Genomic DNA, 19,049 nt, shown 5'->3' with positions numbered 1-19,049 from the left:
TATATGGTTTTAACTACGTAAAACTTGCGAATATACAACATTCTTTGCTGTCCCATTGTCTTTGCATATAAATAGATTGTCAGGTTATCCCCCTGTTTCCCCCGGTGTCCCCGTTGTAGTTGTGTCCCTGTGTCCCGGTCGTCATTTATATTCCCTGTGTCCCGGGTCCCGGTCATCATTTGTATCCCGGTGTCCCGGTCTGTATATACATTCGTTTTTTAGTTTTGTTTTTCTCCTTTATTTTTTTCCTTTTTTTTTCTTTTTTAGCTTATTTAGATTTTTAGATTTTTTAGTTTTTTTTATTAGTTTTTAGTTTTTATTTCTTTTTAGTTTTTTTGTCCCGGTCGTCATTTATATCCCCCTGTTTCCCCCGGTGTCCCCGTTGTAGTTGTGTCCCTGTGTCCCGGTCGTTATTTATATTCCCTGTGTCCCGGTCGTCATTTGTATCCCGGTGTACCGGTCTGTATATACATTCGTTTTTTAGTTTTGTTTTTCTCCTTTATTTTTTTCCTTTTTTTTTCTTTTTTAGTTTATTTAGATTTTTAGATTTTTTAGTTTTTTTATTAGTTTTTAGTTTTTTTTTCTTTTTAGTTTTTTTGTAGTTTTTACCTTCTTTTTAGTTTTGTTAATTTTTTTTTTTACTTGTGTCCTGGTCGTCATTTATACTCCCTGTGTCCCGGTGCTTTGTTGATTGCTAATCGAACATTCCTTTTGTCCTGGTCGCTTTCTCTTTGAGTGTCGTCATTTATTTTTTTCTTTTTTAGTTCTTTTAGTTTTTACCTTTTTTAGTTTTTTTTTAGTTTTTAGTTTTTTTAGTTTTTTACCTTTTTTTAGTTTTTTTAGTTTTTTAGCTTTTTTATTTTTTTTATTAGTTTTTAGTTTTTTTGTAGTTTTTGCCTTTTTTTTTAGTTTTTTGTCCTGGTCGCTTTCTCTTTGAGTGTCGTCATTTATTAGTTTTTTCCTTTTTTTTTTTAGTTTTTTATTGGTTTTTACCTTTATTTTAGCTTATTTTTCAGTTTTTTCCTTTTTTTTAGTTTTTTTTTATTTTTTATTTTTTTTAGTTTTTTACCTTTTTTTAGTTTTTTTAGTTTTTTTAGTTTTTTAGCTTTTTTACTTTTTTTATTAGTTTTTAGTTTTTTTTTGTAGTTTTTGCCTTTTTTTAGTTTTTTCAGTTTTTTTTTTAGTTTTTTATTGGTTTTTACCTTTATAGTTTTTTTAGTTTTTTAGCTTTTTTATTTTTTTTATTAGTTTTTAGTTTTTTTTGTAGTTTTTGCCTTTTTTTAGTTTTTTCAGTTTTGACGTCACCTAATCCAGTTTTTTCAGGTGACGTCACCTGACACATCCATCCACACATCCATCCACACATCCACAGACAGACAACTTATTTTTATATATATAGATATATATATATATATATATATATATATATATATATATATATATATATATATATATATATATATATATATATATATATATATATATATCATGAAAAGAGAAATCACCAATGCAACAGCACAAACACAAAAAAAAGGAGAGACAGAAGGAGAAAAGGAAGACTGTTTTCCTAAATTAGTGATTAATATAGACCAGCACTTGAATGAGGCCTTAACCCTACTCATCCATACAATCACATAGGTCAAACAGCATAGCCATACACAATCAACCATAAAGAATAATCCATGGACAGGCAGTCATGTCGTCAATAAGTATAAGTCGTCATTTACCAAACAATAGAAAAAATAATATAGACAAATAATTCAGAGGCAACACCCAACATAAGGGCTCATCAGGAGAATACACTGGCCTATATAGGGTTTCGCCACTCTAAATTCTCTACCCAGCACAGTGTTATGGCTACCACAGAATATCCATGGCATCCCCGCGTCAGGTGTCACCCCCAAAATACATGCCTATGAAAGAAGAAATATATATATATATATATATATATGCGTATATGTGTGCGTTTCTGTCTGTGAACAATTTTACTGAGGAATGCTCATTTCATGTCAAAGTGACGTCCCTACATTTTCGTGACATCCAAAGGATAAATTAAATCTTTATCAGTTCTTAGAAAAGTTAGGAAAACCGAACTTAGAAACTCCAAAGGCCGGTAACTCAAAGCATCTTATAAGATAACAATCAAATTCAAATTTGATCTACATTTTTTTTTTTCCTTTTTGAAGGCGTGCTCGACCTTCGGAGTCCTCAATCCTTGGCGATCCCGCCAGCAGTGGATGCTATATTTAAGACTTCGGATGCTGTTACCATCAGCGGTGTTTATATCGATGCACGATGTTCTAGTCAAAGCTCCTCTCATTCATATGTCATCTCAGGTAGCATGCAAGCCTACAACTACAGTGTTGCCACTCGTACAGAAGAAAGAAGGACGGTAACTCCGCCACCCTCTCAACCAGTAAGTGACATTAATTTCGATTTGAGTTGCCAATTTAACAAGGTGATGAAGGTTTATTTTAAAAGTAATCTTTAAAATGAAGTTGTCTAAATGATTTCGACCCCTCCCCTTAATCGAATTACTTATCCGTTTGCTGCGTGGAATGGTCTAACAGCCAAATAAGTCTAATATGAGAATCGCCTAATAATGCTTTGAGGTTTGGGGTCAATAACTCTATTATCTGAGCCATGTTGTCTTTTTACTTGGTTACATCCTAGGTGTCTTGGTACATCTAAATAAACATATTTCCTGTAAATTGATTTGCTATAATGTTACAGATACCAATTATATATTTAGAAATAAAATATAGGCGCGCGACATTTTTTTTTATTTTAATTTTTCCCCAAGTGTAAATGGTACTGGTCGGATTTCAGCATATAGAGTTTCAAATATCAGTTATGCAGTTGAAAATCATAGATTTTCCAAAATTTGATCTGGGTGTAAATTAGGCGGCCAAGGGTCTGAAGATAGGCAAGAGAGTTCTTGGTTCCATTCACAGGCCCCTTATAAAGTCTAAAAGAACAATCAGAAAAAAACAACAAATTAGTAGGGTCTAGGCATTCTCCCCTGAAAATCCCCCTACGAAAATTTTCTTTTGGTGGAAAATTAACCTCCCGTCTCCATTTTCCCAAAACGCGTCCGATCAAAATTTAGAGATATCCATTTTTTTCAAAATAGTCTATAGGTCGAACAATTATGCCTTCACGTTTGACCCCCCCCCCTTCCAGCTCTCAGGGCAAGGGCTGTAAGCTATGCAAGTTGTCCACTTTTAAGATACAAGGTTTTTATGGGAAGGGAAATCTTAAAAACTCTGTAGCGGGACAGTTGCATCAAAGTGTTTATTTTAATGCCAAAACATCCTAACTCATTGGGCCTTCCGTTAAATAAAGAATTGGCTCTAAGGAAGGGAGGGGAGTGGAGTTAGAAATTGATATCTAGTCCTTCTTGATTTCTTGGAATATTTCTGGTCTACGCTGTTATTATGAAAGAAAAAAATAACATTAAACCCCAAAATTAGCAGGTTTTGTTCCCGATAGGAGGGGACTGCCACTTATTCAGTCCCAACCTCCCCCTAGTGGTCATAAAAAACTTCAGAGGATGCTTATTCGATCAGAAACTGAGAGTTCTAGTATATTTTTTTGTAAGTCGAAAGTGATTGGCGACCAACCAGTCCATGTCCTAAAACTGTTATATCTGGTCCTTGTCCTAAAACTGTTATATCCGGTCCTTGTCCTAAAACTGTTATATCTGGTCCTTTTGTTGCCCTCTTGGACATCTGATCGACATTTTGAGGTCCTATTTTGTGCTTTCTTTGTGGCTGCTCAATTTTACGTGCGGGGAAATCTTTCGGGGGAAAACACCAAGTCCCAAATTAGGAGAACCTATAAAATGGTCTTATAATATGTTGCGTTTGCTGGACAAGACTAGGACAAGAGCTGGAGGTTATAACTTTGACAAGGAAATCATAATCCCTTGTATGAATGTTTATCTCATTGGTCCCACCTACATAATGATAAAACTTTTTTCTCATCTTAGTATTATCTACTTCTCTGTATAATGGTATTCTTTTGGTCCTTTCTTGTCCACCAAAAGTAGTATGTTTGTTCCATAAATTTAAGCCAGACACAATGACCATATCTGCCAGTGTTTCCACTCCACTAATGCGAGAATAAAGTATTTGAGTGTAAAAAAATAGTAGAACTATGATAGGATACAATCTGTAAAAAAGTATAAGTGAAGTAGAAGTTCTTGGGTGGTTATCTAACTTCGGCTTAAAGACTATCAGGATAGAGGGGCCACTGCGCTGGTTTCTGGTATATACTCAAAAATACAAAAAGGGGTGACAAAAATAGCCAGTTACAAGTAAGGCGCATTCATGATTTTTGTTCGGGGGGGGGGTACAAAAACTTTACGAAACGCATACAAAATTTGTATGTACGCATTTTGATACTTTTTACGAATCTTGGACAGTTTTTTAGGGGAAAGCTCAAACGCAGTAACCCTCCTGGATATGGCCTTCATTATAAGCTAAAACTATTTAAGGACACGTATTTCTTTCTTGTAGGCTTAGGAATCATTCTGTTTCTGCCTAAGAATCAGCTGAAGAATTTCTTTCTAAGAACTTTTTAACACCAACTAATCGTAGTCGTCGCCGCCTATGTTTCCCTTCCTAATACCCAAGAAAGTGAAGATTTCGGGCGTAGTTAAATTAGATTTATGCTTCAAGGACTTCATTGTTTTCTTTTAACTCTTGGTGAACATCCGGGTTACGCTTTATCCCATATTTAACGGAAAATGTTGCAGCCAACCTTATGTTTTTGAGGCAATTCCTCTATTCACTCTTTTTTTGTACGGTTTTAAAAACGTTTTTAAGTCTAGCTACTACAGTTTTTGAACAGTGAAGTCCTATGATAAACCGAATTTCTTGAAGAAGTTCCATAAAACCTTATATGCCCCGGGGCAAATTTTTACACCCTTTCCCATGGGCTCTTGCCATTCTGTCCACCCTAAAGACATTGTTATATGAATTTAGGACTATTGATAACAAAACGGCTGTCTCACAATTTCAATTAAATGCGTTTTGGGGAAAGAAGATGTCAGGGAGGGGGGAGGGTTAGTTGCTCTCCATTATCTTTGACTCAAAAAGGGAACTAGAACATTGCATTTCCAATCAATTGAGCTTTCAATCAATTGTTTGCAAAATTTGGCACTCCATTTGACGTGTTGATGTTACGGTGAAAGGCCGAAAACTGATGAATGTCGACATTAACTGGTAAAAGTCTGAAATAAGGCTATCAAACTAATATTTCGCACATGCACCAAGCCACTATGTGTTTGTTGACATTCACGTGCACTTGACATTCACGTGACATTCACGTGAATCATGAGCATTTCTGAGATATGTATTTCTAAGAATTTAACCTAAGTTCTTACCCATTTCTGAGATTTATAACCAAAACTAACATGTCATCATCAAACATCATCAAATCATCATGTCATGTCATCTTGCATAAGACTAACAAAGCTGAATGGTCAACAAACATATAGTCGCTTGGTGTATGTCCGAAATACTTATTAAATATCCTTGCTTCAGACTTTCACCAGTGAATGTCGACATTCACCAGATTTCAGTTTTACCGTTAACATTGATGCAAGTTGGGCTGTGGAGTCAGTTATAAGTTATAAATTCTGAATCCAACTCCGACTCCAGGCATTTTCAATATACCAACTCCAACTTCGACTTCAATCAGCAAAAATTTACTAAAACTTCGACTTCAGGGCTCCGACTAGAATTATAATTTGTAACTAAGTCCAACTCCGACTCGAGATATTTTCAGTCTACCGATTCAACTGCGATTCCATTCAGCGAAAATTTACTGAAGTTCTGACTCCGACTCCACAGCCCTAGATGAAAGCCTTTCATTTTTCTAATAATCAATGGTTTCTGCTACCGATCCAGTCATTGTCGAGACTAAGGTATAATAATACCCCACCACTTCTTTTAACCAGTTCAAAATCCCAAGAGAGGGCCCAAAATTATAATGATGGGATACGTTTGAAAAACACAAAAATCAAGAAGCTATTGTCCTTCAACAGCCCACAGAAGGACAGGTATAAAGGCATTCGCCTACCAAATTTATGTCTACAAGAATGTGTCCTTCTGTGAGCGCTAATTGCACCAAAAACTATCATAATTCTCTAAACTAGAAGTCCAGAATCCATTTCAGAGATGCTGTCACTCAGTTTGGGTTGCTTTTCAGAGATACTGAAAAACACAAACCTGATAATTCATATCTTCACCAATGTTGGCACATCTTTCCACGTTGATTATTTTGTGACAAGTTTTGCGTGGAATCTTACCGTTATTTCCGAAATCCCTATTTCCATAGCGAAGATCCCTAAGAAAAGATTGGAAATTCCGAAAATTTTAGCGGGAAAAGGTTTAAAATAAAATAGTCCACTTTAAAATACAGTACAAGTTGAAGCTCTGGTATTCGTGTATGCATATAGGCCTAGGCTGTCTTTGTGACACTGAATCGCGAAATTATATTTAACTATTAGAAGGATCATTTTTTGACACTTTAGTGATAACTAAACCCTGGATGAGAAGTTATGGCGTCACCGAATGTTAGGAGTGTATTAGTTTGGTCCAGGCATGTACGCAAAAGTTTTTTTTTTCCTGGAGGGGATGGTAATAATATAAAAAGGAATACTTTGAAAATTTGAATAAGAAGGGGTCAAAGGTTTCGAAAAAAGACATTTCTGGAGGCTATGCCCTAAGAGTCCTCCATCTGCTTACGCCCCTCGTTCAGTTTCCTCCAAGCTCCTTAAGGTGCGGTTTGCAGGTTCTGTCAGTATGCAAATTTCTGTGCCAGGGGTAAGTGCCCTCTGTCTCTCTTCAACCGCCTCTGCCTACGTATGTTCCTGCCATTTACCTCAGAGTATAATTGGAATAAACGTCATCCCCCAACTCTGTATGACTTGCCAATCCTATTAGACTCGCTCTATTGTGAGAATCCCTGCGTCTTTAGTGCTTGGAAATCATGCAGCTTTACTCCAATAGGAGAAATGACTGGACGAACAACTTGCTAACGTTTGTAACTATTTTAAAGCTTCAACGACAAGTTTTGTTTAATTACCAGTAGGCCTCTGAATTTCTCTTCAATTGTTTGGCATAACCATGGTGGTCTATGTGTGAGTTTGTCAGTAGTTAACCCACATCAATCTTAAATGGTCAGATTGTGTCTTAGCGTATTATTCATGTTATATTTAAGGATTGACTTGCTGCTGAAGGATATGTAGACGCAAATACTTTATGATAAATTGGCTCGATTTTTGGCAAAAAGTGTGACAGCAAATAAGGGTCAGTTTTTACACGATGACAAATTTTTTGTAAGTACGGATCAGGGGCGTTTGCTGGAGAGTGGGATATGTGGTCCGAACCATTTTCAAGATCCTAACTTTCCCCAATCTCTGCACACGCGATTTAAATTATTAAACCATTTTTTTTTATTCCCCCCTCAAAAAAGAAAACAACCTGTGTACCTGCCTCTTACAGGTAAACATTTTGGTATTTGTTAAATATCCTGATCCCGCCCAAGAAGTGAAGTTAGGTTAATCCTAATGAAATATACCTAAATATGATTTTAATGTAATGCTTTACTTACAAAATTATGGAAACTACAGAAGAAAATTATGGAAAGCAGGCCGCCCAGAACACATTATGTTAAATACCTAATCACTTCTATATATTAAATATTTCATCAAAAATATACCTACATCGTAGTTTTTCTCAACCAGACTAAGCTGGTTGACAGCTAAGCTGGTACTGTAAACAGAAAAATCGGTTTTTCTCAGATCTTACAGATCAAGATTCTTGTGTGGGGTCGGGATATTTAACAAGTACAGTTTTCACAGGCACATTGTTTAGGATCGTTAAAGGCTCGTCGGTCAGTTGCAGAGCTTTGGTTAAGTATTATTTTCAGAACTGTTACTACAGAAATAGAACGTGTTTATTGTGACAACTGAGAGGTTTTCCACTTTCTAAAATCGTAAACTCCAGGTGACATGTGGCCCGAGAACTCGTGCTTTGTCTGAAGTTCCCCACGCGTTGCGAATCAATCAATTTATTTAAAAAATAGAGAAAAATTACAAAGCTTTAGACCCCCACAAAGGCTCTTTGGCCTTTGAGACTGGGAGACGAAACATTATCTTAAATAATTGCACTAAAATCAAACAGAAGGACAAGAAGAAAAAAAGAAAAGTTAATAAATAACAGCAACGAAAAAAATATTATGTCAATCAAAATAAATGGATTAACAAGTGGGATTCCAGGATATACACCAGGGGGAGAGTGGTTGACTCCTCTGAGAGAGCAATCACGTGAAAAATCAAAGCAACTAATTGTATTTGGCACTAATGGTTGAACAATTCATTAACATTAGTAATTAGTATTTAGTGCTTCATTTGATTTTTTCCTGTCTGAATTCTCTTCTTCAGTATGTCTGTTTTGCACAACTAGGATTCTCAGTGTGCAAGTCTTACAGTAACAAGGTATTCATCGGACCCACAAGGTGTATAGAGCCCTTTCCTCTGCCACGGGTCCGTTGTCCCAGTTGAAATAGTTAAAAATTTACGCTAGTATTGTAGTGATAATTTTTATCCCTGTCACTTTGATTCTTTCTCTCATGGCGTCAATTCGCGAAAAAATAGAGGGGATGATAAGATTTTTCTTCATTCTTTTTTAATGATCATCCAAAAAGGGAAAGGTGTATCCAGAATTTCTGTTCGGAGTTTTTTTTTTTTTGGGGGGGGGGTACAATTCTGTTTTCAAACGTTTCAAATCGTAAAAATTAGAAAAAATGAGGCATTTTTAACTTACAAACGGGTTATCAGATCTTAATGAAATTTGATGTTTGGAAGGACCTCGTAACTCAGATCTTTCATTTTAAATCCTGACAGGATGTGGTGACATTGGGGGGAGTTTAGGGGGACCTAAAATCTTGGAAAACGCTTAGAATGGAGGGATCGGGATGAAACTTGGTGGGAAAATAAGCAGAAGTCCTAGATACATGATTGACATAATCGGAAGGGATCTGCTCTATTTGGGGGAGTTGGGGGGGGAATAATTCGGAAAAATTTGAAAAAATGAGGTATTTGTAACTTACGAACGGGTGATCAGATCTAAATGAAATTTAATATTTAGAAGGATCTTGTGCTTTAGAACTCTTATTTTAAATTCCCACCAGATCCTGTGACATTGGGAGGAGTAGGAGGGGAAACCGGAACTCTTGGAAAATGTGAAAATTGGAGTATCTTTATCTTACGAATAGGTGATCGGATTTTTATTAAACTTGATATATAGAAGGATCCTATGTCTCAGATGCTCCATGTCTGACTCGAATTGGATCCGGGGACAAAGGAGGTTGGATGGGGGGAACAGAAATATTTGAAAACGCTTAGAGTGATCGGGTGAAACTTTATGGGAAGAATAATCACAAGTTCTAGATACGTGATTGACATAATAGGAACGGATCCGTTCTCTTTGGAGGAGCTGTGGGCTGTTAATTTGGAAAAATTAGAAAAATTGAGGTATTTTCAACTTAAGAACGGGTGACCGGATCTTAATGACATTTGATATTTAGAAGGAACTCATGTCTCAGAGCTCTTATTACAAACCCCGACCAGATCTGTTGACATGGGGGGAGTTGGAGGGTAAAATCGGGAATCTTGGAAAACGCTTAGAGTGAAGGAATCGGGATGAAGCTTGGTGGGTAGAATAAGCAAATGTCGTAGATACGTGATTGACGTAACCGTACTGGATTCGCTCTCTTTGGGGGAGTTAGGGGGTGGGGCTCTGTACTTTGGCGAGTTTAGTGCTTCTGGACGTGCTAGGACGATGAAAATTGGTAGGCGTGTCAGGGAGCTGCACAAATTGATTTGATAAAGTCGTTTTCCCCGATTCGACCATCTGGGGGGCTGAAGGAAAAGGAAAAATTAGAAAAAAAGGTATTTATAACTTACGAGTGGGTGATCGGATCTTAATGAATTTTGTTATTTAGAAGGACATCGTGACTCAGAGCTCTTGTTTTAAATCCCGACCGGCATTAAGCCTCTGATTTTCCTTTTATATCAATCTTTTGATTCTTAGAATTTTGTTAGAGCTCATACCATATGAGTTCTTGGCTCTTCTGGCCTTGTCATAAGTGCCATATGAGCTCTTAGCTCTTGTTTTCTTTTGTTTTCCCCAGGTGTGATTGTATCAACCCAGTGGTCCTAGAATATCAGAAAAGGGCTCATTTGAACGGAAAAGGTATAGTGCCCTTTTTAGTGACCAAAAAATTGGAGGACAACTAGGCCACCCCCCCGCGCCACAAAATCGTCCGATCAAAATCTTGAGATAGCTATTTTATTCATCATAGCTGAAAGGCCCAATAACTATGCATTTGGATATAACATGACCCCCCCCACAGCCCCAGGGGAAAGGTCTTTAAGTTATAAAATTTGCCCATCGTTTACGCATGGTATATGTTATTGGGATGCATGCATACATTTTTTGAATATTCTGCTGAGGGTTTTTCGACAGGGAATTTTTGCATGGGGAAGGAAATTTTCAGGGAGTAAACTTGTCAGGGGAAAGTATTCACTGCGGGAATTATGTGTCGTACTTCCTCTTTTCCATCTCAACTTTATGCGTGGAGTGGTTAAGAGTAATTTTCCGGGGTAAATTTTTCACTGGGATTGAATTGTTTAGAGGATGTTTTCATGGTGAGGGGGTTTCTCCGTAAAGGTGGGGTCGGATTTCCTGGCATTATTTAAAAAACGATCACAAATTAAATAAAAAAAGTTTTTTCTTCTGAAAGTAAGGAGCGACATTAAAACTTAAAACGAACAGAAATTATTCCGTGAATGAAAGGGTCTGTCTCCTCCTCAACGCCTCGCTCTTTACGCTCGAGTTTGACTCTTCCTCGCAGCACGTATTTTTTTTTAAACAATAAAAAACTTTAGCGTAAAGAGCTAGGCGTTGAGTATTGGACAGCCTCTTTCATATACGGAATAATTTTTGTTCGTTTTAAGTTATAATGTCGCTCCTTACTTTCAGCACAAAACTTGTTTTTTATTTATTTAATTTGATCTCAAAAGACTGTCTGTCTTATTTGTACTGGCCAATTGCTACAGCGTTTTCGATCGTCGACTTGGTCGATTAATGACGACGAAAATAAAACGGTAAATTCTGTAGCATTGGTGTTTGAAGGAGTTGGAGCTAGAAAGATAGACTTAGATAGATAAATAGATGTATTCACACGAAAGCCCAATTATGTCATGTTGTCACCCAACAAACAAGTAAAAAAAGAAAGAAAAAAAGCTGCAACGAAACAAGAACTGAGAAAAAAAATAAAAATTGTCTATTCAAGAAAATCTTTACGATGCTTCATATCTACCCGGACTAACCGGGATTATTTACCTCTAAATAACCCCTACTTTTCTAACATCCGATATCTCTCTCCCGACCTCCCTACCAAATATATCCAGCTGCAATTCTCTTAATTCCTTACACCCCCCCTTAAAAAATAATGCAAAGACTCATCAGACTCTCCACACAACTGTAAGGACCAACTGACTAAGGAGCAACTGTAAGGACCATCCCTCAATCTAGCCCTCTTTAAATATTTTCTTCGTTTTCCAAAAGGCCTTAAAGACATTACCCATTTGAAATCTTCCGGACTTAATCACATTTTTAGATAAATTTCACCGTCCAAGATGTATGTTTAGGAAGTAGCGGGTATATGCCATGTCTGAATTCCGGCTTGACAAACAAACAGGAGCATTTACATTAATCACAATCAAACGAAAGAGAAACCAAAAGCTCCCATGTTTAAAACACATTTCAAATGTTTTGCCAAAATATTTTTATTGACTATGCCTTCGGATTGCGGATGCCTGGATTATGGTCGACGATCCAGATTTTGAGAATCCAATATTGACAACAGTTTGCATTGACAATGTAGGCTAACCCTTCAATTCAGGAGTCCAGACTGTCAATGAAAATACCTTTAAATGGGCGATCAGTTATTAGCGATTAGTGTTCTTTTTGAAATATGAAATAACAACTAATTGAAGAAGAAAAATCACTATGGCACCGGATCTGACCCTAAATATAGCACATGGAAAGCAACTTCGGTTTTTCTTTGTTCTTTTCATTTTTGTTCTTAGAGCAACCGAAGCATGAACAATTCCTTGAGTTGGCAACTAAATTGTCATGACACTTGAATCTTACTCTTGCTTAATCCTAGACTCTGCCGTTACTCTGTAATTCTGTCAATCTGCTAATTTGAATCGCTCAGATATAATGCATGGAACAGTAGCTGCCTGTAGAAATACCTGTAGAGGTAATGCATGAAACAGTAACCACCTGTAGAATTACTATACATTTTTAGTCTTCGGCAGTTCTTTTTTGCATTAATAATGTTGATTATACAATGCGTGCGCGAATTCGCGGAAAAATAACTTAAACCCAAGAAAAACGTTTTTTAAAGGTTATTAAGCGATCTTTTTGGAATTTAAAATAAAAAAAATGGTTAAAAAAATATCAATGGCACCGGATTTGCCCCCGAGTATAGCATATAGAATGCAACTTTCGAGCAATTTTTTTCAAACAGTTCGTGGTAACGAACTGTTGTAAGGAGCGACCCGGCTCAATAGTAAACGAAACTATAAAAAACGGAATTTTGATGCTAAAATATACATAAAAAAATAAGATTTTCATGCTGATTTTAAATATATAAGTTTCATCAAATTTAGTCTTTGTCATCAAAAGTTACGAGCCTGAAAAAATTGCCTTATTTTAGAAAATAGGGGAAAACACCCCCTAAAAGTCACATAATCTTAACGAAAATCACACCATCGCATTGGGCGTATCAGAGAACCCTATAGCGAAATTTTCAAGCTTCTATCTACAAAAATGTGGAATTTCGTATTTTTTTGCCAGAAGACAGATCACGGGTGCGTGTTTATTTGTTAGTTTGTTTTTTGTTTTTTTTTTCTTTTCCCCAGGGGTCATCGTATCGACCAAGTGGTCCTAGAATGCCGCAAGAGGGCTCATTCTAACGGAAATGAAAAGTTCTAGTGCCCTTTTAAGTGACCTAAAAAATTGGAGGGCACCTACGCCCCCTCCCACGCTCATTTTTTCTCCAAAGTCAACATATCAAAATTTTGAGATAGCCATTTTGTTCCGCATAGTCAAAACCATAATAACTATGTCTTTGGGAATGACATACTCCCCCCACAGTCCCTGGGGGAGGGGCTGCAAGTTACAAATTTCGACCAGTGTTTACATAAAATAATGGTTATTGGCAAGTGTACAGTCGTTTTCAGGGGATTTTTTTTTGGTTTTGGGGGTGGGGTTGAGGGGGGGGGGCTATGTGGGAGGATCTTTCCTTGGAGAAATATGTCATGAGGGAACAGAAATTCTATTTTTTCTGCAGAATTTTCTAAAATTACTATAAAAAAACAATGAAAAAATAAACATGGAAAAGTTTTTTTCAATTGAAAGTAAAGAGTAGCATTGAAACTTAAAACGAACAGAGATTATTACGCATATGAGGGGTTCTAAAAATACTTTAGCATAAAAAGTGAGGTATTTAGGAGGAGATAAATACCTCGCTCTTTATGCTATAGTATTTTTAGTAATTTCAACTATTTATTCTTCGGCCTTTCTGATTCAGGGGTCATTCTTAAAGAATTGGGACAAACTTACGATTTAGTGTAAAGAACATATTACTCCGTATATGAAATGGGTTGTCCCCTCCGCAATCCCTCGCTCTTTACGCTAAAGCTTTTAATTGTTTTAAAAGGTAGAATTGTGGCAAAGAGTCAAACTTTAGCGTAAAGAGCGAAAGATTGCGGAGGGGACAACCCATTTCATATACGGAGTAATTTCTGTTCGTTTTAAGTTTTAATGTCGCTCCTTACTTTCAGCTAAAAAAATTAGTTTTTTTTTTATTTAATTTCTGAACGTTTTTGAATTAATGCATGTTTGGTTTTGGCTCTCCGCACATAAATTATTAAAATGAAATTTGTATTTTAATCCCTTTTTTGGCTAAATGGCTTTCTCTTAGTTTTGATCAGACGATTTTGAAAAATAAGGGGTGGGGAAGGAGTCCTAGTTGCCCTCCAATTTTTTTTGTTACTTAAAAAGGCAACTAGAACTTTTAATTTTTAACGAACGTTTATTAGTAAAAAATATACGTAACTTAAGAATTAACTTACGTAACAAACTTTCATAATCCTATATTTTTATTATGTATACGAGGGGGTTTGTACCCTCGTTAATACCTCGCTCTTTACACTAAATACTAAGTTTTGTCCCAATTCTTTAAGAATGACCCCTGAATCAGAAAGGCCGTAGAATAAATAGTTGAAATTACTAAAAATACTTTAGCATAAAGAGCGAGGTATTTATCTCCTCCGAAATACCTCGCTCTTTATGCTAAAGTATTTTTAGAACTCATATGCGTAATAATCTCTGTTCGTTTTAAGTTTCAATGCTACTCCTTCCTTTCATTTGAAAAAACGTTTTCATGTTTATTTTTCATTGTTTTCTTATAGTAATGCTAGAAAATCCTACCCCCTTTTCATTGAATTTTTCTTCCCCCATGACAGATTCCTCCAAGGAAAGATCCTCCAACATAACCCCCTCGCCTCAGCCCCACCCCCAAACAAAATAAAATCCCCCTGAAAACGTCTGTACCCTTCCCAATAACCATTACTATATGTAAACACTGGTCAAAGTTTGTAACTTGCAGCCCCTCCCCCAGGGATTGTGGGGGAGTAAGTCATCCCCAAAGACATAGTTATTATGGTTTTCGACTATGCTGAACAAAATGGCTATCTCAAAATTTTGATCCGTTGACTTTGGGAAAAAAATGAGCGTGGGAGGGGGCCTAGATGCCCTCCAATTTTTTTGGTCACTTAAAAAGGGCACTAGAACTTTTTATTTCCGTTAGAATGAGCCATCGACATTCTAGGACCACTTGGTCGATACGATGACCCCTGGGGAAAAGAAAAAAAAAAAATAAACACGCACCCGTGATTTGTCTTCTGGCAAAAAATACAAAATTCCACATTTTTGTAGATAGGAGCTTGAAACTTCTACAGTATGGTTCTCTGATACGCTGAATCCGATGGTGTCATAGGGGGTGTTTCCGCCTATTTTCCTAAATAAGGCAAATTTTCTCAGGCTCGTAACTTTTGATGGGTAAGACTAAACTTGATGAAACTTATATATTTAAAATCAGCATTAAAATGCGATTCTTTTGATGTAGCTATTGATATCAAACTTCAATTTTTTAGAGTTTTTGTTACTATTGAGCCGGGTCGCTCCTTACTACAGTTCGTTACCACGAACTGTTTGATTATCAGAGGCAACGCCTATAGTAAAGGTCGTAAGGATTCAATGTTTTATTATTATCATTTGTTATTGTTAAAAAAAGAACTTTTTAAATGACGCAGCAGGCTTTAGGCTTTTACAGTTGGGGGAGGAGGCAAACTTTTTTTTGTAGTTCACAATATAAGTTTTACTCGTTTTAAGATTTATTTATTCATTTTTTTTATAATGCTTTATGTCTGTTTGCTGTAATTGTTTATTTAATTTCTGTTCGTTTTGTGTTTCATTTATTCTTTAAAAGTAATTTCTGATTGTTTTCAGTTTGAATTATTATAGGAATTTATCTCTGTTGATCTTAAGTTTAATATGGCCATTACTTTTCTTTAAAAAACTTCTTTTTTGATATATATATATATATATATATATATATATATAAATATATATATATATATGTGTGTGTGTGTGTGTGCTTAATCCGAAGAACATGATCAGACCGATTAATAGATTTTATTTATTTGATAATTATATCATGCAGAGTTCTATTGATAGTATAGGTAATTACGTAGATTTATATTCACATAATAATAAAGGTATATTATGATTGTATAAATTTAATAGGTAATTAATTTGTTAAAAATTAAGCTGAACTATTAGTTTAAACAGTGAAAGATAAATGCACGATCTTGTTCCTCCCAAAAGGTTCTATGTCTGGAAATGAAGGGAGAATATAAAAAACCGACGAACTGCCGCCAAACTACTCACTACCTGCCGAAAGCCAAGCCAGAACGAACAATACCGCGCAGTAAACAATACCGACGTACAGATCGAATTTGGCTCAGGGATATCTGTTGCACTGGCGAATTAGAAATGAATAATTGAAAAAAAAAAATTCCAGAAACAAAATATCAAGTTTTCTGAAAGTACCGAACGAGCAGGGTTTTATCCAGGACTGGGGGGTGCAATTTTTTTTTTGGGGGGGGGAGTACAAAAAATTGTCTTGAGAAACGCTAGTATGGTAAAAAAAAAGAAAGACGTATGCCTTAATTGAAAATGCAAGTAGATGGGAAAGCACAGTCTTTTCAAAATTTTGCTAAAAATGCAGAATTTAAAGGTACTGGCTGATAATTAGCTTGGTTACTCCAAGTTCCACCTTAACGTAAAACGATTACTCGAGCTTGCTTAAAAGAAACAAGTTGAAGTCATGTCTCGAAAGTCAGGTCTTGTTAAAGGAGAAATCAATTATAATTGAAGAAACAGTGAATTTGACTACCTTGGTTGGTATATATATATATATATATATATATATATATATATATATATATATATATATATATATATATATATATATATTGGCAAGTTTTGCCTGCAAGATACAATTCTAAATCGGGTTCCGAAAGAGAATAGCTAATTGAAGAAGCAGCCCTGTCTAAACAGACTATACCGTTGGCCTTAGCAGCGAACCCGAGCCTATTAGCCCATTGACAAATCTAGTTATCTCAACCTCCAAGACCGGTTCTAGGGCCATTAACTTCTGGCAAGTTTTATCAAGATAAGATTCTAAATCGGATTTTGAAAGAGAATAGCTAATTGAAGAAGCAGCCATGTCTAAACAGACTAGACCGTTGGCCTTGGCCCTGGGGACTTATGGGACTGATTTCTGCTTTCTGCTTGTAGAATAGGCATTACGGAAAAATCTAGTGAAAAGTAACCTCATTTAAACAAAAGTATCAAATCAGGACGGTCCATACAGGTGAGGGGTGAGGACAAATGCCACCCCACTTCCCCATTTTTTTGAAAAATACCATTTTTGGAATTTAACAAAAGTATCAAATCAGGACAGTCCATACAGGTGAGGGGTGAGGACAAATGCCACCCCACTTCCCCATTTTCTTAAAAAATGCCTTTTTTGGAATTTACATTTTTTCTGAAAGAAAAATCTAAAAACAACAAATTTGTCTATCCTCCCTAGATTTTAGAAAATAATCCCGTATTAAATAGAACGAAATTGATGGTCAGAATCTATAATTGCTTGCTACTTAGTAATCTGAAAGGAAATATTTTCTCCCTTTATTAAGTAAATTAATTTAAAAACATTTTCCACAAAAGAAGTATTTCAAAGAAAAGTAAAGAGCTTCGTTAAGCTAAAAATGAGGGGAAATAAAGTCAAATAATCTTCCAAGCATAAAACTATCACAAATCATATACCATTGTTCCGAGGGCTGTTGGGGGGGATCACCCTCAAATACATAATTTACGGCCTTGCTGGACAAAATACTACCCCAAAATTTTGATTGGATGGGTTTGGGGGAATGGTGGGCGTGGGGGGGGGGTAGGTTAATTACCCTCCAATCACTTTCAACTATTAAAAAGGGCTCTAGACGTTTCAATTTTAAATTGAACGAACCCTTTTCGAAGATTCTACGACAAGTCTTTTGATATGAAGTGCCCTGGTCCAAGACCAAAAATAATAATAATAATAATAATACATTGTGCCCACGTCGCTCTTTACTTTGCAGTGCTGTTGCGTTGTCTATGATACGTCCACTACTCCGTTATTACAGCACATCCTGTGCCGTAACAGAACAGGATGTGCTGTAATAACATCCTTATATCTCAAACATAAATAACATCCATAAATAATCTCAAAGCGATTTGATTCGTTATATCAAAATACATACCACCTTAGTATGACTCATTGAAGGTTATCTCAAAGCGTTATCTTTCTTTTAAAATATCACTGTGTTATGAAAGAGGTTCATCATTTTTAATCATCATAATTTCACATTTTGTGGAATTTTATATCTTTGATTATGTATTTGAAATTCTATGTCACTTGAAGTATAATGTCATGCGGTTCATTATATTCTATTCTGTGATTATTTGAAATCGCAAGGATGAATGATAAGGTAAAAGTGATAAAAAAAAATCCTATTTTGGGGGGGAGGGGGATAGTCACCTTTTCAGGATCTTTTTTAATTAAGGGTTGCATAGACAGGTACAATTGAGAGTTTCGCCCGAAATTCTTGTTTTCTATAGATGTACGAAGGTAGGCTACGTGCAGAGTAATTTGTGGTTCATGTCACTGGGGTGAGGTGGCCTATTAAAAATAGGCTGATTATTTGAAAATTATATGGCATTATCGGGAAGGCTTTAAGATTCTCGTGATTTTGGAGGAAATGAACCCAAGGCTCGTTCTCTATACTTGCCTCAAGACTATACACGTTTATATCATATCAATAAAATACAACCTGGGGGTGATAGCCCTGTTTTTTCTATACATCTCTTTAAACGTTGAAGTACATTTTATGGCATCAGATTCTGTGAAAATTATGACTCTTATCTGGCAATTTTTTTTTCAAATCTCACCCCTTTGAAAAAATTAAATGTGGGCATCAATACTAATTAGGTGCGTTTGTATTGGGCTTGCACACCCGTGCCCTTCAAATCTCATCATTTTCGTGACCTTATTGGAATTGAGACGTTTTTGAAGCGATGTTACAAATTAAAACATATACATTTTTGAACTGAACGTTGAACTTTCAGCCTTGAAAGTTCATCGATGAGTAACAAAATTTGCAATTGCCAATTGCCTATGCTACATTTTAATTTATTTGACTAAAGAAAAAGTTAAACTTTAACAAAATAGTAGAGGATTGAAGAGATGGACCAACAGTTACTCTCATATTCCATCACAGTCTGTACTTTTTA

The 19,049-nt window shown here is 35.9% G+C and overlaps 1 protein-coding gene across 1 annotated transcript in view; it reads left to right on the top strand.

Moving 5' to 3' along the window:
* LOC136027328 (histone acetyltransferase KAT6A-like) overlaps positions 1-19,049 on the top strand; it is a 179,556-nt gene that overhangs the window by 96,848 nt on the left and 63,659 nt on the right. The window contains exon 4 of the mRNA XM_065704462.1: positions 2,187-2,416. Coding sequence (XP_065560534.1) covers positions 2,187-2,416 — 230 coding nt within the window. The remainder of the gene's footprint in view (positions 1-2,186; positions 2,417-19,049) is intronic.

The sequence above is a fragment of the Artemia franciscana genome, chromosome 5, assembly GCF_032884065.1.
Source record: "Artemia franciscana chromosome 5, ASM3288406v1, whole genome shotgun sequence".
In the NCBI taxonomy this organism is placed as follows: Eukaryota; Metazoa; Arthropoda; class Branchiopoda; order Anostraca; family Artemiidae; genus Artemia; species Artemia franciscana.
Note: the sequence above shows the minus strand (reverse complement) of the source record. Positions and strands in the feature narration are given on the sequence as shown.